General features: G+C 46.1%; 1 protein-coding gene across 1 annotated transcript in view; it reads right to left on the bottom strand.

The window, feature by feature from the left end:
* STK10 (serine/threonine kinase 10) overlaps nt 1-25,317 on the bottom strand; it is a 92,256-nt gene that overhangs the window by 12,438 nt on the left and 54,501 nt on the right. Inside the window, exons 5-12 of the mRNA XM_030211855.1 lie at nt 25,174-25,246; nt 21,522-21,716; nt 18,044-18,125; nt 15,549-15,680; nt 12,182-12,769; nt 8,691-8,821; nt 6,627-6,750; nt 3,126-3,305 (exon numbers count right to left, since the gene is read on the bottom strand). Coding sequence (XP_030067715.1) covers nt 3,126-3,305; nt 6,627-6,750; nt 8,691-8,821; nt 12,182-12,769; nt 15,549-15,680; nt 18,044-18,125; nt 21,522-21,716; nt 25,174-25,246 — 1,505 coding nt within the window. The remainder of the gene's footprint in view (nt 1-3,125; nt 3,306-6,626; nt 6,751-8,690; nt 8,822-12,181; nt 12,770-15,548; nt 15,681-18,043; nt 18,126-21,521; nt 21,717-25,173; nt 25,247-25,317) is intronic.

Below are 25,317 nucleotides of genomic sequence, written 5' to 3' on the forward strand. Positions count from 1 at the left end.
GGGACTTCGGGTAATTTATTACAAACCCCAGCAGCTCCAGTAGTTGAATAGCTACTTTGATGGTGGCTATGTTCCCATGGATCCAGTCAAAAGCCCGTCCCCTGCTTTTGCTGTGGAGCCGGAGGGGGCTGCTTAGGCGCACGCTGTTGACGGGAACGAGCGCGCTGGGACTGTCCCTGTGCCTGAGGAGGCCTTCGGGCTGGCAGGTTGTACCTACGCTTGCTGTAAGCGTAAGGTGCAGCCTGCCAGGCCCGGGAAAAACGTCCACCTGTGAAGGTGGATGCTGAAGGCGCCCGGTGGGAGAGCTTGTCGAGAGCAGTTTCCCGCTCGACCTTCTCGCCAAAAATTTTTATCACCCCGGCAAGGGACATCCACCAGCTGTTGCTGGGTCCGGTTGTCCAGGTCAGAGGCACGCAGCCATGAGAGTCTGCGCATCACTATACCCTGGGTTGCGGCTCTGGATGCCACATCACAGGTGTCATAAATACCCCTGGACAGGAATTTTCTGCCCGCCTTCAGCTGCCTGACCACCTCCTGAAAAGGCCTGGACTGCTCAGGGGGGAGCTTGTCAACCAGGTCCGCCAGTTGCCGCACATTGTTCCGCATGTGGATGCTTGTGTAGAGCTGGTATGACTGGATTCTGGTCATGAGCATGGAAGAATGGTAGGCCTTCCTCCCAAACGAGTCCAGAGTGCGAGACTCCTGCCCTGGGGGCGCCGAGGCAGTATCCCTCAAACTCCTTGCCCTTTTGAGAGCAGAGTCCACATCAACTCCGAGTCTGTGTGGACTCTGTATTGGGACTCCGCTTTCTTAGGGATGGTGGGATTAGATAAGGGCTTCAACCAGTTCCGAAGCAGTGTCTCCTTGAGGACATTGTGCAACGGTACTGTGGAAGACTCTCTAGGTGGTGATGGATAGTCGAGAACTTCGAGCATCTCCGCCCTCGGCTCATCCACGGTGACCACTGGGAAGGGAATGCTAATAGACATATCCCGGACAAAAGAGGCGAAGGAGAGGCTCTCTGGAGGCGAGAGCTTCCTCTCCGGTGAAGACGTGGGGTCGGAGAGAAGACCCGCAGACTCCTCAGGGGAGAAATATCTGGGGTCTTCCTCCCTCCCCCCCCCCCCCACGAGGCCTCCTCCTTGGTGTCGGACATGAGCCCTCTGAGCTCAGACCGCAACCGGGCCCGTCTCGACCCCGAGGAACCACGTCCTCGATGATGGTACCGAGAGGTGGACTCCCGCGCGCCAGTGGGGACGAAGCTCCCTCTATCGACGTCGACGGGGATTCCACCTGAGTGGCAATCGAGACTGGCGCTGCAAACGGTACCGGTGTCGAAGACCACATCACAGGGCCAGAGCCAGCCGGCGCTTCCATCAACGGCACCACGGGTGCAAGCACCCCCGGTGCCGGCAAGGCCTGGCGTATCAGCCCCTCCAGGATACCTGAGAGGATGGCGCGGAGGCACTCGTCTAGGCCCGCTGTCGGGAGAGGCTGGGGGGCCGGTGCTCGAAGCTGCCCGGGTCCAGGAGATGGTACCGGGGTACCCGACGACCTGCGCATCGACACCTCTTCAATAGAGGGGGAGCGCTCCTCCCGGCGTTGGCGCTTCTTAGGGACCGAGTCTCTCGACGTCCCGGAGCTGCCAGTCCCATGCGCCGTGGGCGACCGATGACGGTGCTTCTTCGCAACTTTCTTTCGATGCCTGTCATCGGCGCTCCGCGGCATGGATGAGGAGGTGGAGTCTCCGCGCCCTCTGGGGGGTCAGATCCGACAGGGTTCGGTCCCGATGGCCCTGAGCAGCAGGAGCAGTCGGGGCGGACTGTCCACTCGGTCGCTCACCGCCGCCATCGCTGGCAGGTCATCGGGCCAAAGGAACCTGTACTCCTGGGGTCAGTGCCATAGTCAGCGCCGAAGACGTCGACATCGATACCGAAGTCCCGGCCGTTGACACCGGTGCAGCCGACGTCGACGGGCCGGCGCAAGTTCCAAAAAGACGGTCCTGAAGAACTTGCCTCGCCACCTGCGTCCGCTTTTTCAAGCCGAGACACAAGGTGCACACCTTGGAATTATGCTCCGGACCGAGGCATTGGAGACACCAAGCGTGAGGATCGGTCTGCGAGATCTGCCGGCCGCACCGACCACACTTCTTGAATCCGCTCGGGACCTTCGAGGACATCGACGGAAAAATTGCATCGGCGAGGTCAAAACCGTCGATGGTGGCAGTAAAAAGTAACACCACGAAAATAAGAAATCGTACGCGCAGCCACAAGGCCGCGACAAAGCGAAACAAAAAAAAAAAAAAAAAAAAAAAGAAGAGAAAACTCGACGAAAGGGATTTAAAAAAAAAAAAAAAAAAAAAAAGGAAAAAAGTTGGCGTGCGAACGCGCGTAAAATCAAAAGAAATCGCAGACTAGGCCGCAAACGGTTTTCCGGGGCTGACACGGAGAGGGACGAAAACGCGCCTCTCCAGCGCGGAAATCGAAAAAACTGAGCGGGAGCGGTCGCGCACAGGCGGGAAGACGGCCGCGCATGCGCGGTGGGCGTGCCCGCATGTGGGACCTCCCGCGAATTCTCTCTTCCGGTTTGAGGGGCTGCCGTGGATGTCAACCCAGTCGTGAGAACAAGCAGCCTGCTTGTCCTCGGAAAATGCCATTTTCTGCTGACAGAGAAACAACCACATTATACAGAGCACTTGGAAGGGGGCGGAAGAAGAAGAGGCAATTTTCAAAACAGCTTTTCTGTAGGTAAAATATACCACCACCCACAGAGAACTGCATTGAAAATCACTGCTACACGAGACGCTTTCTCCAATCACTGATGTGATACATAACAGTGGGACACACCCAGCTGATCAGATTTTCGAGACATTCATACACATTAGACAGATTTGTGTGCAGTGGAGATAACATATGCAAATACCTCCCATTCATATAAGTCTGGCCGGCTAGGTATGTCCCAAGCAAGGGGTTTCAGAACCACCACTTTAATGAAGGGTAAGATTTGAGGGAGGGGGGTAATCTGATGGGAAGGCTCAAGGCACTGTAACACTATGCTGAAAGGAATGGATATTGTGGGGGGTGGGGGGGGAGAAGGAGAGAACACACTTATGGGATTATGCACACCTCTTTCTTCTTCTGTTTAAGATGCTCTAAGAATCTGTTGTAATCACGCTCCTGCTCCATTCGCATGCGCCGGCCCTCGTCCCGCCTGCGTATGGCGTGATCTTGCTCCAGTCTTTCTATCTGCTGCTTCTGCTGACGCTCCAAATTCTCAAGCTCCACATCATAAAATTTCTTCTTTGCCTGCAGGGAAGCAGAGGGAGACCGTGACAGGCCTTTTCTGGAAGTCTGGCTGGCTCAGGTTCCACTGACCAGGACTGGGCCCATCACAGAGGCCCAAGTTCCTGTTCAGCAGCTGCTGAATCTGCAGGCTCAATATGCAGCAGTACATTTTAAACAAAATCTTAAGCACTGTGGCATGGAAACCGAGGACAAAACGTGCTTACATGTCACTAAATGAGAAAAAGCTACATTTGATATAGTAAGCATCTTTTTTGGACAGACCTTTATACTATATTGTTTATGCTTTCAATTTGCTTCATACTTTGTACAAATTTAATACACTAAGGGGCTCATTTTCAAAGTACTTAGACTTACAAAGTTCCATAGGTTACTATCCAGCTTATAATCGAACGTGATCGCCGGCCATCTTCCGACATAAATCAGGAGATGGCCGGCGATTTCTTAAAAGCGGCGAAATCGGTATAATCGAAAGCGGCATTTTTGACAGCATCGCCGCTTTCCCGTTGCTTCGCCGGCAAAAGTTCAAGGGGGCGTGTCGGTAGATTAGCGTAGGCGGGACATGGGTGGGCATGGGCGTGGCTACCAGATGGCCGGCTTTCGCCGATAATGGAAAGAAAAAAACGGCGTTAAGCAGTATTTCGCCGGCTTTACTTGGTCCTTTTATTTTCACGACCAAGCCTCAAAAAGGTGCCTCAACTGACCAGATGACCACTGGAGGGAATGGTGGATGACCTCCCCATACTCCCCCAGTGGTCACCAATCCCCTTCCAAACTAAAAAAATAAAACTAAAAACCTTTTTTCCAGCCTGTATGCCAGCCTCAAATGCCGTACCCACCCACAGCAGAATGTGTTGTATCCTCCGACAGCCTTTCCCTGGTTGCGATGTGGCTCTGGGGTGAGTGTGACACCTTTTCCGTTAGGTGCCCTGCAGAGAGTCACATTAACAATGCATTGTGGTTGGTGTAGGGTACTGGGCTCTACTCCCATGGTGCTTTTCCCCCCTGCTAACTGGGTCAGAGTGTGCCCTGTTTTGTTTCCTGTTGTAGTCCATGCGGTAGTGGCCATTTTTGTAAGCCAGTTTTAGTTCCCTTTCCTGTGTTACCCACGTTAGAGAAGGTAGTTCTTACCTTGAATGGTGCTGAAAGAGGGCATTATACACCATTGTGCCAGCTCTGACCTACTGCTAATCTTAGTACCAGGGGACTCTTTGGCACACTACTACTACTACTTAGCATTTCTATAGCGCTGCCAGGGGTTACGCAGCCAGTTCACACCTGAAGACTAATCTCTCTGAAAAAGTCCTTTCTTGAAATAACCACGTTTACTCACAGTTAACTGCAGATCAGAGGTTGTGCCCCACTGGCAAAGTTATACAGCAGCGATAAGTCCTAGAGGCTGTATGCAGGTCCCTGGAGCAATTTTAGTGGGTGCAGTACATTTGTGGGTAGTGGGTTTGGGGGGCTCAGCTCCCAAAGTAAGGGAGCTATGCAGCTGGTGGGAGCTTTTCTGAAGTCCACCGCACTGACCCCTAGGGTGGCTGGTTGGTGTCCTGGCATGTCAGGGGGGCCAGTGCACTAAAAATGCTCGCTCCTCCCACGGCCAAATGCTTTGAATTTGGCCGGGGTTTGAGATGGCCGACATAACTTTCCATTATCGCTGAAAAACAAACCCGGCCATCTCAAACCCGGCGAACTCCACGGCATTTGGCCGGGCTAAACCGTATTATCGAAAAAAAAGATGGCCGGCCATCTTTTTCAATAATACGGTTCCGGCCAGCTGTAGCGCTGCCACCAACATAGATCGCCGGCGATCTATTTGGCCGGCAACGTTCGATTATGCCCCCCTATGTAACTTTGTAAGTCTAAGCACTTTGAAAATACGCCTCATTATACATTTATAATGTACTGTATAAATTTTTTGATTTTTTATGATTTTTATTTTTATTTTGTGTAAATGTTTCTAAATGTTTGCTTTTGTATGTTTTTAGATCGACACAGGCAAACTGCTGAAAAAGTCTGTGTCGGATTTCTTTATCAATAAACTCTACTATATTTGACATTGAATCTGCAGCCTTGTTTCTTGTCCCACCTGCAGCTGTTACACTTTTTGTATTAGCACAACCGTCACTAAAAAAAAAAAAAAAAAAAAGTTTAAAAACACACTCTTGCTACAAGATTGTACAGTGTAAGATGAGCAAATAAGAGGTAACACTATCTTGTCATTTTGACAGGAATCAACATGTCTAAAGGATGCCAAGCAGTGATGTAATGGCACCAGTACGTGTGTGAAAGGAAGATCTTCATAGGTTTCCGCGACACCCACCAGACAGGGCTTATAGAAAACCCAGACCTGTAAGCCCTGTCTGGTGGGTGTCGAGGAAACTTATGAAGATCTGCCTTTCACGAATGTACTGGTGCAATTACATCACTGCTTGGCATCCTTTAGACATTTCGATTCCTGTCAATAAAATTATACTGCTTTCTCACCCTCTAATCGCCCATCTAGCTCCCCCTCCCATCTACCCCACCCTCTTCCTGTGAGTGCCACTGGAATGCTTTTGTGTTTCACTTATATATTCTGATATTTGTCAACATTTGCTCATTTCTGATCTGAAGAAGGTATTACCTTTGAAAGCTAATAAAAAAAATGCATTAAGTTAGTCCAATAACAAAAAGGTATCATCTAATTTTCTTTGTTTTGTTTATTACCTTTCTAGTCACAAAATGTGCAGAAACAGGTTGCTAGACAAAACAAATTATGGGTGAGACCTTTTCACTGCAATAATATGTGTTGACTTGGTTTTTGAAAATGTAATTAGTTGGTCCAGTAAAAAACAAAAAGACTCACTGAGCTGCAGGAGTTAGACCGGCTATCTCCCGCAGTTGGCACCGAGCCCAGATAGTCAATGCTGGGTTGTTTCCAGTGACCAGCACTGAATATCCAGTTTATTTTTAGCTGATTTAAAGATGACCGGCTAAGTTGATACTCAGACTTAGTCAGTTATCTTTAAACCAGCCAAAGATATACCAAGTTTTCATGCGGCCAAATATGGCTGCAAAACCGGCTTTTAAAATTGGCGGATAGCCGGTTATATCAGGTGATATAACCAGCTATCTGGTAACTGGGTATTCAATTGGGGATAGCCGTTACCCCCCCGCTGAATATCGGAAGATAGCCAATTAAGCACTATTGAACCGGTAAGCAGAAGACTGATTAAATAGCGCTGAATATTGGAGGGACTGTGCCTAATTTGCTTACAGAGCTCATATCCAGCAGCTCAAGTGGCCAGACCACCTCCCCCCCCCCCCCCTTTCACGCACATTCATTTCCTGCTCAAAGCGGCGCAGCATCTGCTCCTGCTGTAGGAGGTGTTTCTGATTCAGCTGAGCTTGGTGCCGATGCTCTTCTTTCTGTAGGAGTCGCATTTCTCTCAGCTCCTGGCGCCTGAAGGGTTAAAAAGCAGGATATGGTCAAAACAATGTTTGCTTCTTCCTTGGACTTAAAACTTTGGTCAGATGACGTGTAAGATTCCACAAAACAAAACTTTTTCCTGGCGTGAGATAAGCATAGCATACACATTTCAACAACACAACCCATTTCTGGCAAGCGGCAGACAAACACAAAATGTAGAGGCCCAGATCAAGGGCATAGCCACTGGAGGGGGCCCAAACCTAAAGCACCCCCTTAAACAACTGGCGGGGATGCCGAGGTCCTGGCCAGCCAGAGAAATGCAGTGCCCGAGCCGCTCTCCTCCATCTTGTGCTGCTTCTGTAATGTAGAAGTCTGCAGCATGCCTCCTGACGCTGATGCCAGGACTTCTTACACATGCTCAGTTTGCGCAAAAACCAAGCATGCTCGGGGAGTCCTGGACTCAGCAGCTGGAGGCATGCCGCCGACTTCTGCATTACATAAGCAGCTCAAGGAGGCAGGGAGCAGCTTGGGCACTACATTTCTTTGTCTAGCTGGCAGGGCTTTGGCATCTCCGCCACCAAAGAGGAATGTTTCACGCACACTGGGGGGAGGGGGGGGGAATGTGTTGTTCCATTCCCCCTCCCCCAAATTAGAAGGTTAGCTACGCCCCTGATGAAAATCAAGCCTACTCAGAAAAACACATCGGTCTCTAAGGGAAGCAGTTTTTAACCTCTGCTCCCAGGACAAGGTCACCCCTCGTCTTCCTACACTGAACTGGGGGACTGTGGGATTCCCATCAGGAACGGCCACTTTCTAAGTCATCTGATAGGACATTCCACACCTGCCGCTTTATCTTGTGGAAGAACAATTAGGGCTACTAATTTCAGGTGTTTATACATTGTAAGTTTAGATATTCTTTTTCCAGATAATCAGAGGTATATTTCTATTTGGATTTATCAATCACCATTTTTGAAGAAATTCACCCAAGGCGGTACAGAGTGAGAATAAGAGATAATAAAAGATTACAGCAGTAAACACATTGAATACACAATAAAAATCTTAATAGACAACATAGGGTGTAAGCGGAAGTAGAACATATAGAGTAACAGCAGCTAGATAAAGGGGACTTTGCACGAATATGATCTCAGCTAGACTAGAAATGGATAAGCAAGTCCTGCTACAGTCTGTGAAGCAAGTGTTAGTCCCCATGTATCTGACTAGCAAGTTAGCTGCTTCCTTCAGGGTGCAAATAAAGATCGGTTGATGCAGCAACACATACTGCTGTCGGGGACCTTTTCTGATTAAATCCACTTTCGTTGCAGAGGAGCCGGTACAGGAAAGGAACACGAGCTGAAGCTACAAGATGAGAGCAGAACAGGACGTGGCATTTTCCAGTGTTTATCCAACAGTCCCTAATCTTTATTTTCATACTGAGGTGCTTTATCAGTTAAAACTGAAAATCAAAAGTCTTAAGGAACAAACTTCTTCTGCAAGGAAAGACGAATGAATTTCCCTAAATCACTGGCTTTACATCCTGTACTACACTGTGGAAGGTGGGTTTGGTCTCCGGAATATAAACACAAGGTAAGACTCATGGATATGCCCCAAACACACACCCAATCACCTGAAGCAGTGTACGAAGCCTTTTCATGCTGCGGTTATAAAATGTATTCAATTAGTGACATGCCCCCCAGGGGCACATTACACAAGCATAACTAAGTACCTAAATGCTTAATAAATCCTTTTGATCAAGCAGACTTTCAGCAGCTGTTCATGATTTAAGTAGAGCTACATCCTTTGTTCTGCATTGCATGCGCATCTCAGGCAGGTGACGTACAGGTGGGGGGTCCTCTAAACCCACCAACCCTACTGGCTAATGCAGAGTGCTTTATGCAGCCCTTTAATTATTACAGCATTCTGGTGACCTGTTGACAAGCGAATGCTGCAGGGCATGTCTGGGTTCGGTCACTTGCCTGAGGAATCTCATCTCTTCATCTTTCTTCTCATCTTCACTGATGACCTTAGAGGTGGTGATACTGACTTCCATCCCGTCCACCACAAACTTCCTGGTACGTTTCAAGGTCTTATTGTGCAGCCTGGAGTTCTGCCATTGAAGGAGAGAGAAACACCGTGAGAGGGGGGCGTTACAGACCCTCCCAACAGCAGCCCCAGTGCAGAGGCTGGGACAGCAACATAGGGACACAAACTACCAAGAGACAAAATATGTAGGTTCTCCAAATCCACCCTCCCTTGTGAAAGCAGGTGATAGACTCGCCCTTCTTAAATATAAAATCGGATGGGCAAATTAGCACACTGCAGATTCAGCTGAATGAATATCCTCTTGAGTCTCTTCCTAGGCTGGGCAGCAGCAATCAATTACAGCCTAGCAAGGTCTCAAGATTGGGATGTAGACAAATATACAAATCCCAAAACAATAGCTTTCATCATCCTCCCAGGACTAAGCTGGGGGACCCCTTTCACGGTTTACTTTTGAGAACAGGGAACAATTACCTCCAACATATTGTAGGGTTCTGTCCACTATAGTAACCTGCCTCCTATCCCCAAAACCCATTTATTAAAGCCCTTAAAAATAGGCCACGAACCTTTCCAGGAAGCTTCTGACCTTTTCTAGCAGTAAAGGAACGGATTATAAAATGCTAAGTGGAGTGGAGGAGTCGTCTAGTGGTTGGAGCAGGAGTCCAACCTCGGCCCTTGCCAGGTCAGGTGTTCAGGATTTCCACGATGAATATGCTCAGATCCATTTGCATATTCATGGAGGAAATCCTGAAAATCCAACTGGATTGTGGCCCTCGAGGCCAGTGGTTGGACAATCCTGGCTTAGAGCCTATCCTTCTTAATGCCAAGTCTGAATGAATTCAGATTTATCTTATTTTTATCAGCTGGACAAGCGGATAAGACACTATCGGGCTCATTTTCAAAGCACTTAGCCTTCCAAAGTTCCATAGGTTTCTATGGAACTTTGGAAGGCTAAGTGCTTTGAAAATATGCCTCAATATGTCTGTCAAGTTTTATGTTACCTTTCTGTATGAGAGTTCCTTTTCTTTTGTTAGTTTTTAAATTTGTTTTGTGATCCGCTTTATCACCACATGAGGACAAGCAAAATATTACACTTAAACCATAAACTATGCAGGGTGCCCAGTTCAAAGCCCACCGCTGCTGCTGCTCCTTGTGATCTTGGACAAGTCACTTAACTCTCCACTGCCTCAAGTACAAAAATTAGGATCGTGAGCCCTCCGGGGACAGGGAAATAGTCAGTGTACCTGAATGTAACTCACCTTCAAGCTACTACTGAGAAAGGTGTGAGCCAAATCCAAATTAATAGATTATAAATAAGTACAATCCTGTAACAAGGGTTTTTGCTGAGGGAGGGTAAACAAAACTTCTGCATTCTGCTGCTCCTTGGTTCATTCACTGCATAATCCAAGAACAGAATTTATGTCCCATGAAAATAAACACAAACGTCCCCAGAGACTTCCCAGCTTGTATGCAGTGACTGCAGGGTTCACTAACTAATCCCACTGCTACAGTGCTTGTTCCCGTTGCTGCGAAGTTCCTAGAAAACTCAGAAATAATTCCCACAGAAAGACAATTGCTCCTTTGCTGGTGTCTCAGTTTACGAGCAAAGCCTCCGAGTCACATTCCAGGAGTGAGCAGAGGGAAATGAGAGGCAGCTTGGGAAGTCAGCATTTCTAAGCTTCTGTTCAATGATGCAGTATAAGCTCTCTATCACCCTCCTCTGTCTGACCCCCTCAACACACACAGTCCCTGCCAGCACCTAGAATAAGGGAGGGTCTGCCCCTCTTCTCATCTAGTACCAACAGGTCCTACAGACAATTTAAACAAGGAGCACAGAGTTCCAATACCCCAGGCTTCTAGGCCATTAAACAGAATACTAGGGTTGGGCAGCCAGAAAAGTTTTGTTTCATGTTCCTATGTCATTTAAGGGAATTTTCCTTTCATTCAGGTTTTTCCAGCCATTTTGTCAGTTTCTGAAAATAATGCACACTCTTTGAAAGAGGTCAAACAAGCTTCCGAGTTTGTGCATATATGACGGTTCAACTATCTGGAAAATAGCGTGCACCACTATTGGCAAAATGACAAAACAAAATGTCATGATGCCTGGTTGTTTCCATTCACCACCGACAGGAACGTCAACATATCCACAGCACTGAACATGTATCATGAGGTGTATTTAGCAAGACCAGCAGATGGCGCTATAAGCAGAAAGGTGGATCCTAGATCAGTCTGCAGTAGCCCACAGGGGTGGGCAACCTGTGGCCTGCCATTAAATCTTGTGGCCCACGAGACCATTAAATACTGTATTTCACAAATATTTTCATAATAGCCGGTCTAGCAGTTTGTTTCTATTATTTTTAAGAACATTTTTACTTATCACAAGTGGACTATGGAGCTCTGTGCATTTCCAGTTCTGACATTTATGTAATACTGCAGCCCACCAGGGATAGTACCAACATTCATAAGGCCTTCTGCATATAAATGTTGCCCACTCCTACTCTAGCCTGTTTGGGTTTACCCATAATGAATATGCATGAGGGACATATATGCAAATCTTCCATGAATATTTATTGTACATATCCTGAAAGCCAGACCAACAAGGGGTAGTGCACGAGTGGCTTGAAAAGCACTGCCAGGGTCAATTTTGGGTCCAGTCACCACTTCCAAGATCTTCACAGTCCATTTCAGAAACCTGTCATACAATGAAACTCAATCGCCACCTCCTCATTAAGGGAATACTTACCAATTTTGGGTTGTTTTTAAAAGGTACTTTGTTTAGTGTTGTAAGTTTTTGAACAGTTTGTGTCCTGAAAGTGGGTCCCAACTGGTGAATGTGTTGAAATCAAGTTGGTTTCTAGAAGTTGTAATAATTCATTGCTAAGAATATTCAGTTTAAATTTATGCTCAATCACTTTTCTTTTTAGCAGTTCGTTACTGGAACAACCTTCTGTGTGAACTACGTTAATTAGGAACTATTTTATGTTTTGTAAAGCTTTGAAAATGTTTACTAGGCCTGGAGTTAAAATTTTTTTTTTTTTTTTTTTTTTTTTACTGTATGTAACAAATTGTTTTCTTTTTTTGCATTTGTGTAATTTCTGATGTTTTGTCATCAATTTCTTATTTTTATTGATTGTAACTTGCCTTGAATCAGAATTTTGAGAGTTGGCATCAGATAAATCCTTGATAACATAACATTACCTTGGACATGTACTGTGGACCGGAGGACAAAGCTGTATTACCTGGAGTCTCAAATTCAATTCCCTGATGGATTGCTCAGGGTCTGACCTCTCTGGGCTTACATTTGCCTAGTTAACTTTTGGAAGGGTCTTTGTAACCCTTCTAACACCCTTTCCCCAACTTTCCCCTTCACGTTTTGCATGTTGCTGTGATACACATAGCGCCTAAGCAGAAGGCCGTGTTCTCTTACCCTCAATGACACGGAGCCAGTCTCTTTGTTCGTTGGCAGGTCAGCAGGCAGAGAGATCGAAAGATCCACACAGTCTGAAGAAGATATGTTCCCCAAATCTGAATTCCTCTGGCCTCTGCTATTGAGAGACAGATTGGGAGAATCCAGTCTTCCGTTGGTTACCACTTCTCCAGGTGGAAGCTCAATCTGGCCGCTCTGTGGCCTCTTCCCATTGTCCAAGGTGGCTCCGTCATCTAGTTTCACGTCTTGCTTTTTGTCACCTACATCATTCCTTTCTGTGGATTCCTTTTTGGGATCAGACACTCTAAGCTGGGCGATTGTGAGGTCCAACTTTTCATCAGACATCTGTGCGTTTCTTCCATCATCTGTCCCAGAGTCTGAGCTACTGCTGGTTTTGAAGGATCCCTCTCTCTCCACCTTATCGCTGTCACAGCTTATTCCCTCGTCTGAGAGTCTGTCGCTCTGCCCATCCACGGAATCCTTGGCTTCACCCGGCGACTCCTTCAGTCCGTTGATTGCAGGCTCCACAGGGGTCTCTAATGGCTTTTCTGTTTCGAAACTCAACTGGCTGAGCCGTGATGAATCTCGCTTTAAAATAAAAAGAGAAACACGTCAGACCAATATATGAAGACAATCATGTTTCATGTCACACAGCTGTACAGATGCTCATGTTTCTCCACACCGACTTTCATTTATGCAGCAGTAACACTCACTTTTGTCAGCAAGGCTACATTCAAAACATTATTTTAGTTCTATTAATGAACTTAATAGAACTAAAATTTGTATCAGCTATTCCAAAAACCCAGAAAATGCTGGAAGGCCACCCTCAGGCAAATTTCACTATCAAGTCCCAAAAATAACCCCCTAGACATACCTAGCACACCTCTGAGGAAAACCCACAGCCTCCTTTTCCAGGTATGTCTCTCTCCTCCCCCTAATTAAAGGCTTACAAACTGTGCTGTCTTGATTACTCCCAATCAGGGGTGGACTGACAGTGGTCGGGGCTCCCGGGCATTAATAGTCGTTGCCTCCCCCCCACTGCCACAGTTACCGCCCCCCCTCCCACACACTACAGACCCCCTGCAAGTGGGTCCTACCTTGAAGGGCCCTGGTGGTCTAGCAGCTTCTTCGGGGTAGAAAGAATTTCACACTTTCCTGCCCACTACTGCTACCCTTCCTGTGTCTGGCGCTGTGGCCACTGTGTTTTCAAAATGGCTGCCAAGCGTTGAGACTTCCCGCAGTTGTCTCATGGGTCTCGGCAGCCATTTTTAAAACATGGTGGTGCCAGGCACAGTACCGGCAGCAGGCAGAGTGAGATTCTTTCACCAGGGCCTTTCAAAGTAGGACCGCCGGGGAGGGCTGCAGTATGCGGTGGTGGGCAACCGGGCAGAGCCTCTGGGCCCTTGGGCACTGCCCGGTTGATGGTCAGTCCGCCCCTGCTACCAACGTGCTGAAACTAGCAGAACCTGTCTACACCATCTATTTCATTTTCTCTTGCATTCCCCTCCCCTGTGTCTTTCCAAACCCCAAGTAGATGGAAGGAAGCCCACAGCCAATACCACTCAAGTTGATGAGGAACAGTAAGAACAACTTTTCAAGGCATCAACGAGTTAAGAGAACCCAATTCACAACTCAAAGCAGTATTAACAACGTAAGAGGCAATGGCCTTCCCAGGTTGGGGTCAGCACACAGGTAACCAGAGCAAGAAAAGTGGCTTCAAACCGAAAGGTGTCATATCATCCATCAGCAGGGAGATAAGAACCTTTTCAGCACTGGGGCTGGCTGAAAGGTTGAAGGAAAAGAACCAGTTGGGAGTTATGAGAACCCCAATACAATCCTTGCTGATAGCATTAACCATCACCATCTGAACAGATCTCCCATCCACTTTTCAGACTCATATTTGGAAAAACTAAATATGAAAGTGCAAAACCCCTAAGAGAGAAACTTCACTGGCTCCCACTTAAGGAACGCATTGCTTTCAAGATCTGCACGATTGTTCACAAAATCATTCACGCAGACGCCCCAATCTGCATGCTACACCTTGTGGACCTACCTCCCAGAAACGCCACAAGATCATCCTGCAAAATTTCTCAACCTGCACTACCCCAGCTGCAAAAGGACTTAAATACAAGTTGATGCATGCCACTACCTTCTCTTACATGAGCACACAGTTATGGAATGCATTACCTACAGACTTAAAAGCAATCAACTAAACAACTATCTTTCGAAAATCTCTGAAGACATTTTTCTTCAACAAGGCCTACAATGAGAACCTATAGCCTCACTGAGCCACCTCACCAACCCACTCAATTATGAATGCCGACCTTCTATAACCACCCTAATCACTCCCTTCCTTCTTCTTTCTTCCCTTACTTAATTGCTACACATTACTAATTGTACCTGATATCCTGTAATGACAATGTTAACAAAACTATGTAAGCCACATTGAGCCTGCAAATAGGTGGGAAAATGTGGGATACAAATGCAATAAAATAAAATAAAAATAAATAAATAATACATTTAAGAACAGCAAAAATGGCAGGTGCTCCAGAGCTTCCAACCCCCCCCCCCCCCCCAACTAATCCCTTCTTCCATCGTTTCAGGAAGGATTAAAAGCTTAAGTATTTCAACACGTTTTGGATGTTTCTATTAGGGGGCCCCATTGTATATAGCTCCATGTTTACAGGAACAAGCTGAGCCAGTCCTGGATCTACCCTGCTGCATGTAGGGAAATGCAGTTCTACTTTTATTAGGGAACAGTGGAGAAATCAGAACTACATGTCCCTGAATGCATCAGAGTATTAGCAGAATGGCTCAGCCTATTAGTGAATAAGTATTGCCATACTGGGACAGACCAAAGGTCCATCAAGCCCAGCATCCTGTTTCCAACAGTGGCCAATCCAGGTCACAAATACCTGGCAAAATCCTCAAAAGCTACAAAACATTTTATGCTGCTTATCCCTGAAATAAGCAGTGGATTTTCCCCAAGTCAATTTAATAATGGTCTATGGACTTTTCCTTTAGGAAGCCGTCCAGACCTTTTTTAAACCTCACTAAGCTAATCATTCTCTGGTAACGAATTCCAAAGTTTAATTACAAGTTGAGTGAAGAAACATTTTCTCCGATTCGTATTAAATTTACTACTTTGTAGCTTCATTGAATGCCCCCTAGTCCTAGTATTTTTGTGGTCCCATATAAATGCTGCATTCTTTCTCAGGCCCAACACAGCTAATAAAACTGTACATTGTTTACACACTATTAAACTTCACCCTGTGTTAAACACAAACAGAAGAGCAATGTGAAGGCAGGCAAGCAACAACAGAGGTTGAGATCTGTGCGAAATGTCGAGTGACGGTTCCAAACATACCGAAGCAGGCTCCAGGTCTTCCTCTTCTCCTTCCTCCCTATTGTCTTCAATTTCCTCCATCACCTCGGCCTTGGCTTCTGCCACCAGCTCTCGCAATGCACGGTTACTGGAGACCTTACTCACAAAGGGGTGCTGCACACACAAAGAAGAAAGTGTTTTAGAAACACCCCGCTTCCTTACAACCTAGCACAGTGTGCGCAGAACAGGAACAGGGTAAAATTTAGTGCAAGGTGCAGTTTGCATTTATGAAGATTACAAGGCAACAGCTACCTAAATAGTAACATAGTAGATGATGGCAGAAAAAGACCTGCACGGTCCATCCAGTCTGCCCAACAAGATAACTCATATTTGCTGCTTTTTGTGTATACCCTACTTTGATTTGTACCTGTGCTCTTCAGGGCACAGACCGTATAAGTCTGCCCAGCACTATCCCCGCATCCCAACCACCAGCCCCACCTCCCAACCACCGGCTCTGGCACAGACCATATAAGTCTGCCCAGCACTATCCTCACCTCCCAACCACCAGCCCTGCCTCCCAACCACCGGCTCTGGCACAGACCGTACAAGTCTGTCCAGCACTATCCCCGCCTCCCAATCACCAGTCCCGCTTCCCACCACCGGCTCTGGCACAGACCGTATAAGTCTGCCCAACACTATCCCCGCCTCCCAACCACCAGTCCCGCTTCCCACCACCGGCTCTGGCACAGACCTAATAAGTCTGCCCAGCCCTATCCCCATCTCCCAACCACCAGCCCCGCCTCCCGATCTTGACTAAGCTCCTGAGCAAAATAAACTATGCTACTGGCTTCACTGTAAATAACGCGTGTGGAAACAGTTTAATTGTGAGGAGGAAAATTGGGTAGGGGGTTGTGCAGCTGAGGGTGCATCATCAGAGCAAGCTTTCAGGAGGCACATGCAGGATGCTCTGAGACCCTACAGAAGACATCATTCCATTCTTCCCACAAGGAGCTGGACACAGGAAATCCAACAGCATAATTCCATGACCAGAAGCGAAGTCACTGAAATGCTTCCGCCCTTCCTCTGAACATAGTTTTACTTCACACTGCACGCCCAGCTGTTCTGGTTGCAGTTTGCCTACATGCTGTTCTGAAGGGCCTCTTTAACTGACACCCAAAATGCAGATGGGGGGGGGGGGGGGGGGGGGACCTAAACCACATGTTACTTTTCCTCTGGTCTTAAACGTGCCCAAAATGATATTTACATGATGTAAAGTTTCTTCCGATGCAGGTCCTGCTGAGTGTTCTCCATAGATTGTTATAGTTTGTGAACACTGTTTACTATGAACCTGCACGAGTTAAGGAATTTCTGTTCAAATTTAGGTTTACAAGAAAATGCTATTTTGATTTGTGGACATAGAACACTCATATTTAGAAACATTAAAATGGAACCCCCAGATTTAAAAAAAACGCAAATAACAGCTGACAGAGTGTGTGTGTGTGTGTGTGTGTGTGTGGGGGGGGGGATCTTTTACTAGCCGCTGTAAAAATCAGCTGGCGGTAAACGCCGAGACGCCCATAGGAATATAATGGGTGTCTCAGCGTTTACCACCAGCTGATTTCAACTGCGAGCTAAAAACACTACCTGAAATCTGCCGCTGGCCTTATTCCCGAATATACAATACCAAATATCCAGTTTATGTGGTGCCAGTTTCACATGGCCGGTTAAGTCAACATTCAGAACTTACAAGGCTATAGGTTGCCACATAAAGAAAGGACTGTTTTTTTGCGGTTAAATGCAGACTCCACCCCCAGAATGTCCCCAAAATAGCTGATTTTCACTTAGCCGATGGCCGCTTAAGTGTTGCTGAAAATTAGTGGATAACCCCGGACAAGAGATTTAAATGGTCAGTGGCCAGCTGGTTAAATTGTTTTGAATACGAACCAGCAACATCTTTCAAGTCTTAAAATTCTTTAACAGGAGTAGAGTAAGCTGATTGCGTGTCCCCCCCCCCCCCCAACCAAAAAATAAGATGTTCCTAACGGCTTTACCGTTTCCTACTCAGTTACTGCAAGATCCCCTTCTTTCCCTTTTACTGTTATATATAATTGCTTCTTGAACGACTGGTATCAAGGAACTCCTGTTGATTTTTGTAGTTTTCTGTTTTGTTCTTAGGATTTTACACCGCTGTGATCTATGAGTGACTTAATGGCAGTACAGCAAACCCAAATGAACTAGAACTATAAATGTGAAATTGACAGCAGAATTTTAATTTAGTGACCTCCTCTTTCAACGTCAATTGTAGAGGTCATTTTCCATTCCTAGTACTCCTCTGGCCTGCTGCAGTGATCATGTTGGACCCCCCCCCCCCCCCCCCCCCGGGACAGGATCTTATGAAATAAACATTCCCAGAGAATGAGTGTGGGTGGAACCTGCTGCTGTGCTCATTCCTGTCCACCCCAGGGTCACTTCCTCCAGAGTTAGGGACTCATTCAGCCTCGTAATCTGAGGATTTTCATTTCCCAGGCCTCGATTACCTGAAGGAGCTGTGCTGCAGTGGGCCGAGTCTCTGGGTTCTTATCCAACGCCACCTTGAGGAAGTCTCTGAATTCTTGGGACCTTTCAAAGAGGAAAAGATTGGCCAACACGTCAGCAGGGGCAGAGGCTGGCTACAGTTCTATGCACTAAGAACAACAATTGTGGTCACAAAAATATCCTGAAATTATCAGCCTTTTAATTTCTACTAGAGGAGGCTTCCAGTGCCCAGATTTTGAACACACACAATCACTTCACTTTAAAAATAGCCAGGGTTATTCTTAGAAAAGGGTTATTATCTTATTGGAACAAATTGAAGCCTGCTCCAGTAAGTTTCAAGCAAGTTAGTTCTTTTCCCAATTCTTAGCCTTAGGGTTTGGTGTTGGGAACCCTAGAGAGATCTTCAGTCTTATGCTACCCCCCTATCCCCACCTCAGTTAATCTACAGGCAAGCCTTCCAAAGCTTCAACAAAAATCCTACAAAAATTTATCAAAGTGTGTGTAATGGGTGCTACTGGCACTTCCTTAATTTTCGTCTTTATATTTTTGCATATTTTTCTGCACTGATTGTACAAATAAAGAAACAGACATCATCAATGTATGTCATATGAACAGTAACATTTAAAATCAATTAAATAAAAGCACATGCTGATAGTTCTTTGTGGCTCTCGTTTTCCTTTGTCTGCAGCTTCTCTGGATTTTACATCATTGGTCTGAACCCATTTATTGTTTTTTTGCCTAAAACTGCCTATGGCTTAACCACCAAACCAGGCAGGTGCCAAGGGACACAAAGGGCAACCACAGCCAAAGCAAAAACAGGTCCCAAAGCCACAGAAACTCAGAGGACCACTAGTGAACACTTTTACACTCAGGGAGAGCGGGCAGTTTTCAAAATAGTCCATTTGCCCAGATAAACTGCTTTTGAAAATTGCTTCATGTATAAATATTTCACTTCATTTAGTTTTTGTAAAGGTGTAATGTCCAACTTTCTACAGGATCATTTTGGAGGACAGGACAACAGGGTTATGTTGGATACAAATCCCAGGGCAAGCAGTTGCTTCCCCATGTCTATCTCAATGGTACTTTTCCTCCAGCAACTTGTCCAAATCTTTTTTTTAAACCCAGATACGCTAACCGCTGTTACTACACCCTCCGGCAAAGAGTTCCAGAGCTTAACTATTCATTGAGTGACAAAATATTTCCTCCTATTTGTTTCAAAAGTATTTCCATGTAACTTCAAGTGTCTCCTAGTCTTTGTACTTTCTGAAAGCGTCAAAAATTGATGCATTTCTACTCATTCTACACCACTCAGGATTTTGTAGACCTCAATCATGATCAACCTGATGGGGGTTGCAGGGCTAAAGATTAATCCAATACAGCTGTGCTGGCCCTATCAGCCCTTTACACCAGCCAGGCATGTCAAAACCTGAACTCCAGTATCATGTGCTCTAGCCCTTTTTATTTGGGGAGGCAGGAGGGAAGAACTATTTAAGTCCAAAGCTGACTTTGCTTTGTTTGATGCAAGTTACTTAATGTGGAACATTCAGAATAAAAATGTTAACAAAGACCAGACGCTGTGCAGCTGCAGCCTGACAGGCCCCAAAACACTTCCCTGCCTTCCACCCCCACCCTCTTTCTGGTACAGATGTCACAGCAGTCTTGTGGCTCTCCTGTCTTGATTTGCACATTCAGGGAACTGCATGGCACACCCTGAACTTGTGTCTACTTATGTTTATTAAAAGAATTTTGTATACTGCCTTACTTTACCAGATCTAGGCGTGTAACAATTTAAAAGTAGCAAATAAACATCAAAAATGAAAACACCACCATAGTTTGACAGGACAGACCTAACCGTTCTCTCAAGGCAACATACAAGGATAGTTGAACTTTCTCCAATCACAGTCTCAGTAAACTCTCCCAGCCCTTTCCTTGGAAAAATTAAATGCTTGACAAAATTACACTGCCCTTCGCTCTCAATTCTTTTGGTAATCTATTCCAAAGATGTGGAGCTAGACAATAGAAGGCTCTAACTCTATTTAAGCTACGCTCCACAATTCTAAAATCTTGTACTGATCGTAGTACCCTTCCTGGTGAATAGGGTAGTATTAGTATTTAAAGTATACTATGCCATACTTTGTATTAGAACATAAGAACATAAGAGTAGCCATACTGGGTCAGACCAATGGTCCATCTAGCCCGCCCAGTATACTGTTTTCCAAACAGTGGCCAAGCCAGGTCACAAGTACCTGGTAGAAACTCAAATCGTGGCAACATTCCATGCAGAATCCCAAATAGCAGCAAGATTCTGGAATCCTAAAGAGTGACAATTCCATGCAGAATTCCAAAGAATAGTAAGATTCCATGCAGAATCTCAAAGTAGAAACATTCCATACAACAAATCCCAGGGCAAGCAGTTGCTTCCCATGTCTGTCTCAATAGCAGAATATGGACATTTCCTCCAGGAATTTGTCCAACCATTTTTTAAACCCAGATACACTAACTGCTGTTACCAAATCCTCCGGCAAAGAGTTCCAGAGTTTAATTATTTGTTGAGTGAAAAAATATTTCCTCCTATATGTTTTAAAAGTATTTGAATGTAACTTCCTTGAGCGTCCACTAGTCTTTGTACTTTTTCGAAGACTAAAAAAAAAAAAAATAAATTCACTTCTACTCATTTTACACCACTCAGGATTTTGTAGACCTCAATCATATCTCCCCTCATCCGTCTCTTTTCCAAGCTGAACAGCCCTAACCTCTTTAGCCCCTTGTTATTTGAATATTTTTACTGCTGTAATTATCTAATGCTCATGTTTGATTTATTCTTACTGTACACCGCCTTGAGTGAATTCCTTCAAAAAGGCAATAAATAAATAAGGTGGCTGCATTTCATAAAAGGCCTTATGAGCCAAGACTAGCATCTTAAAATAGATTCTATATTTAATAGGAAACCAGTGGCAATGCATAAATAGCAGAGACACATGATCAAACATGTCTATTACCTAATAATCTAATCATTGCTTTCTGCAACGTTTGCAGCCTCGATTATAGCCTGGAAGACCTGAATACATGACGTTGCTCTAATCAATTTGTAAAATAAGGAGTGCAGGCAATAACATATGCAGTGCCGACTCATTAAAAAGATACTTCCATGAGCGTAATCTCATGAAACCTTCTTTCACCCATCTGATTTTCAAATGTTAACATAGAATCTATAAGAATCCCTAGATATCAGGAACTACATCTGGATAACGGAGATGTCCTGGTAATCCAACAACTCTTAGTCAAGCACAGTTTACAAAATGGAAAAGATGTATATGACATCACCGAATCACAGGCATAACTTTAGGTGTCACATGCGTATGTCTGTTCTATATAGAAATGTATAGGACTGTCCCATATAAGTTGGCATGGACCTCCTGTGAAGGCCTTATGAAATTCCCCTTTCAGTCTCTGGAAAACCTGACAGAAGTCAGGCCTTACCATTTAGAAGGCACGCTCAGCGTGGGCGGATCCGACTTGGCAATTCTGAGCAGCACTCTCATGGGGTTCAGTTCATGGTGGGGGGGCTCTATCTGAGCCATTTCAATCATTGTTATTCCCAGGGACCAGATATCAGCCTTGTAATCATAGGGCATGTCCTTCATGGTCTCACACATCACCACCTCAGGGGCCATCCTGTGAAGAGATCAGAGAAAGTGCGAGATCAAAGAAGATTCCTAAAAGCCAAGCAGTCGCTGCCCACGTTCAATCTCACCAGTTCACCGCACATTCACCCATAATTCCCACTGTTAGATATACACACACACACTCCTAAGAGTGATTTTGCAGGGTACCTTAGTTGAAGCACTTTCTAACATAATGTGTTGCTCTATTTAGACACTGCCTTTCTGTGGCACAATAGAAGCACCTTCTGTCCCTAGTGGGCTGACAATCTAAGGTTTTATTTATTGGGTATCTAGGGCAACGGAGGGTTAGCTGACTTACCCAGGGTCACAAGGAGCTGCAGTGGGAACTGAACCATTAGGCTACTCCACTCTTGGTACCTGGGCTAACACTACAGTTCTGCCCTTACACCAGTGCTTCTCACCCTTGGCCTCAGGGCACACCCATCCAGTCGTGTTTGCACTAGTTACAAGATAGCATTTAATTGCTGTAAACCACACTGAACCTTGATGGGGATTTTAGCGGTACAAAAACCCTAGTTTGATTTGATTTTCAGAATATCTGGAATGAATATGCACAAAAGAGATTTGCACACTAAGTAAGCAGTGCATGCATCTCTCTCTCATGCATATTCTTTGTGGATATTGTGATAAACACAGTGACCGCCCTACCCTGAGGAGACCGCCAGAGGGCGCTCTCCACCTGAAAACCTGGGATATGCCCATTCTGGTCACTAGAGGGAGCCAAAGGGGATATACCAGTGTAGTGACCTGAAGGGACAGCTAGGGGGTGCTCGTGGTATAGGACCTATCCTTCCCTGAAGAGGCCACCCGAGGGAACTCTCAGAGTAGAAGCTGGAAAGTTGGAGAGAGTTCTGGGTCTGGCCCTTTCTAGAAGTAGGGGGGAGAGGCCTATAGAGGTGGGGTGGATTATTGGCCACCCTATATAAAGCACCCTCTAAGCTAAGGAGAGAGGAGATGGGAGGGGATGAGAGCCTGGAAAACCTGCTGGAGGAGGAGTACCGGGAAGATGGAAGAGAGAGAAAAGGAGACTCTAAAAGTCTAGGAAGGTACTTACCAGACCAGGTTGTTGATGGACTTGTGAACCAGGCCATGTTGTGATGGATTTGTGACTTATTTAAAATGAACTAACAGCCGTGGGGTGGAGGATAGGACTGTAAGGTCAATGAGAGTGAAGAGTGTCCTAGCCAGGGGTGGAGGCTGTTAGACACTGAGACCCAGGCTCCCCACAGTAGATGGGTTCAGTGAGAGAACTTGTGCCAGATGACTAACGGCTGGAAAGAAGTGGGTTCCACAAGACTGAAGTATAGTCTAATAAATTGAATTTGCATTTTGATGACTGTCTCATTTGCATATATGTGAAGGCTGGAAAATCCTAGTTGAAGTTCTAGGATAGTGTGAGGGGTCATGGCCCATGGATCAGAGGAGTGACCGGGGCACACTGGACTGGACAGGGGAGGACTTCCAGCCGAAGGAAGGCATGCTCGAGCAGTCACCTGAGTAAGGCAGGAGCCCCAGATATAGAGGTGGGTGCTTGCAAGGGACTGGGAGAAGACCAGACAGAGGCCTACTCAGGAGCCCGAGGCCAGTGAGGCCCAGTGGAAAGCAGGAAGGGCATGTGTCTTTACAGATTGCCCTGAAGCCAAGTACCAGGTAGTTCAAGAATACCCTGAGGAGGGGAAGATAAAGGAAACCCCTTTGTTTTGAACTGTTTGCTTCTGTGCTGTTTTGCTGGAGTTACTAGGGACCTACCACAAGTCATTTTGAACTGCTCTGGTTGGAACTGCCTGTGGCTGAGCAGTTTGTCTGGTCAATTGCAGTATGTAGCTTGGCTTGGGAGCCAAGGGAACTCCGGTGAGACCAGGAATACAAACGGCATTCTCTCCTCTAAGCATCAGGGGCACATCTATCGTTTAAGCAAAACCACTGCCCTGAATAACATTCTAGTATATTGGGCAATGTACAGCTAAAGGCCAGAAACTGGGGTGGAAAATTCAATTATGACAAGATGGTGTGGGGAGGTGGGAGAGAACAGATCCCAGGAAAGAACCAGAAGGATTCCACTGTTGGGAGGTGGGAGAGAACAGATCCCAGGAAAGAACCAGAAGGATTCCACCTTAAAAGTAAACAGGGCTGGTGATTTTGGAAGCTAAAAGTGATGAAGGAATAGTGACTGGACTTTACCAGGAAACAGGGTGCCTCCTTGCACGAGACCTGGCCCGGTTTGCAGATTCTGAGCATTCTCTCTTTACTGAAGCATCCTGTGTCCATGGAAAGTATCCAAACTGAACATCTGGTTCAGACGTCACTGTTTCAGGCCATAAATTATTCCTCCACTCCACCCCCACCACTGTACTAATAACCGAAAAGATAAAATTCCCCGCATTCTATCCTCTGCACTTAAAAAAAAAAACATTCCAGAACCCAGTGTGTCCCAAGCCAGCACCCAAAATGGGATGTTGGCACCTATAGTGCAAGTTGAAAAGCAGCCCCTCCCCTACATAATATATTAATACTTAAAAAAAAAAAAAACTGTGGAAAGAGGAAAGAACTAGACAGCAAAGCAGAACCAGTCACAGGGAAAGGAAAGAGAGAGGATGCAGGTGTTGAAAGCCCCTGGGATAGAGGAACAGTATTCTGCAAATCCTGAGGTCCATGTTCTGCAGTAGGAGACAGATGTCACAGGGCTCAGAACAGTAGGAAAGCATTAGTCAGTGCTCACTGTCCCAGGCTCTGAAATACCTCAAAGGCGAGAGGTGGCATGAGGCTGAAAAGGGGTAAGAAGTCTCACAAAAAAAAAAAGAAGATGGAGACCAGCACTGGGATAAGCAGAGAGAAGCCTCGACATTGGAAAAGGTAAAACCTTTAGTACTACAAGAAGAGAGGCTGAATGGCCAGCTGGACCTCACGATCTGTTCTGGCTGCTTTCTCCAATACCCGTACCCGGCCCCTCGTGAGAACGTGGGAGGTGCACAGTCAATGTCTGGCGACCCTGCCACCCAGTGCCCCTAATGTGAAAGAGAAGTAAGGCAGTATTACATACTTCAACACAGGTTCAAAGCATGGGCCAACTATTTCAAAAATTAGATTTGCTATTGCCAGTGAGTTTTGATGATTCGAGACCACCACTGAACAGCACCGTAACAAAGGGATTCTAGTTGCACTTCCACATTCTAAACTGTACTTGATGGAGCAGGGCAGGCTGACCGCCAGGGAAGCTGAGAGTTCAAATCCCAGTGTGGCTCCTTGCGACTTAACCCTCCATTGTCTCACGTGCAAACTTAGATTGCAAGTTCCTTGGGGACCTGAGCTACTACTGAAAAAGCTGTGAGCTAAATCCAACTAAATAAATATCACAATAGCAAGCAAAACCAAAGACCTGGGGGTTTGCTCTGCATGTTTGTCAGTCGTCCTGGCTACGCCACACAGACTCAACTGCGTTCACTTACCAGTAGGGCGTCCCAATGAAGGAATCTCTCTTCTGCAAAGTTTTCACATTCTTGGCAGACACTCCAAAGTCCGCTGTAAGGCAACATGGCATCGTGTTCAATTGTAGCCCAAGACAGAGAAGCGGCAGATTACAGATGAACTGA

Source organism: Microcaecilia unicolor, chromosome 8, assembly GCF_901765095.1.
Source record: "Microcaecilia unicolor chromosome 8, aMicUni1.1, whole genome shotgun sequence".
In the NCBI taxonomy this organism is placed as follows: domain Eukaryota; kingdom Metazoa; phylum Chordata; class Amphibia; order Gymnophiona; family Siphonopidae; genus Microcaecilia; species Microcaecilia unicolor.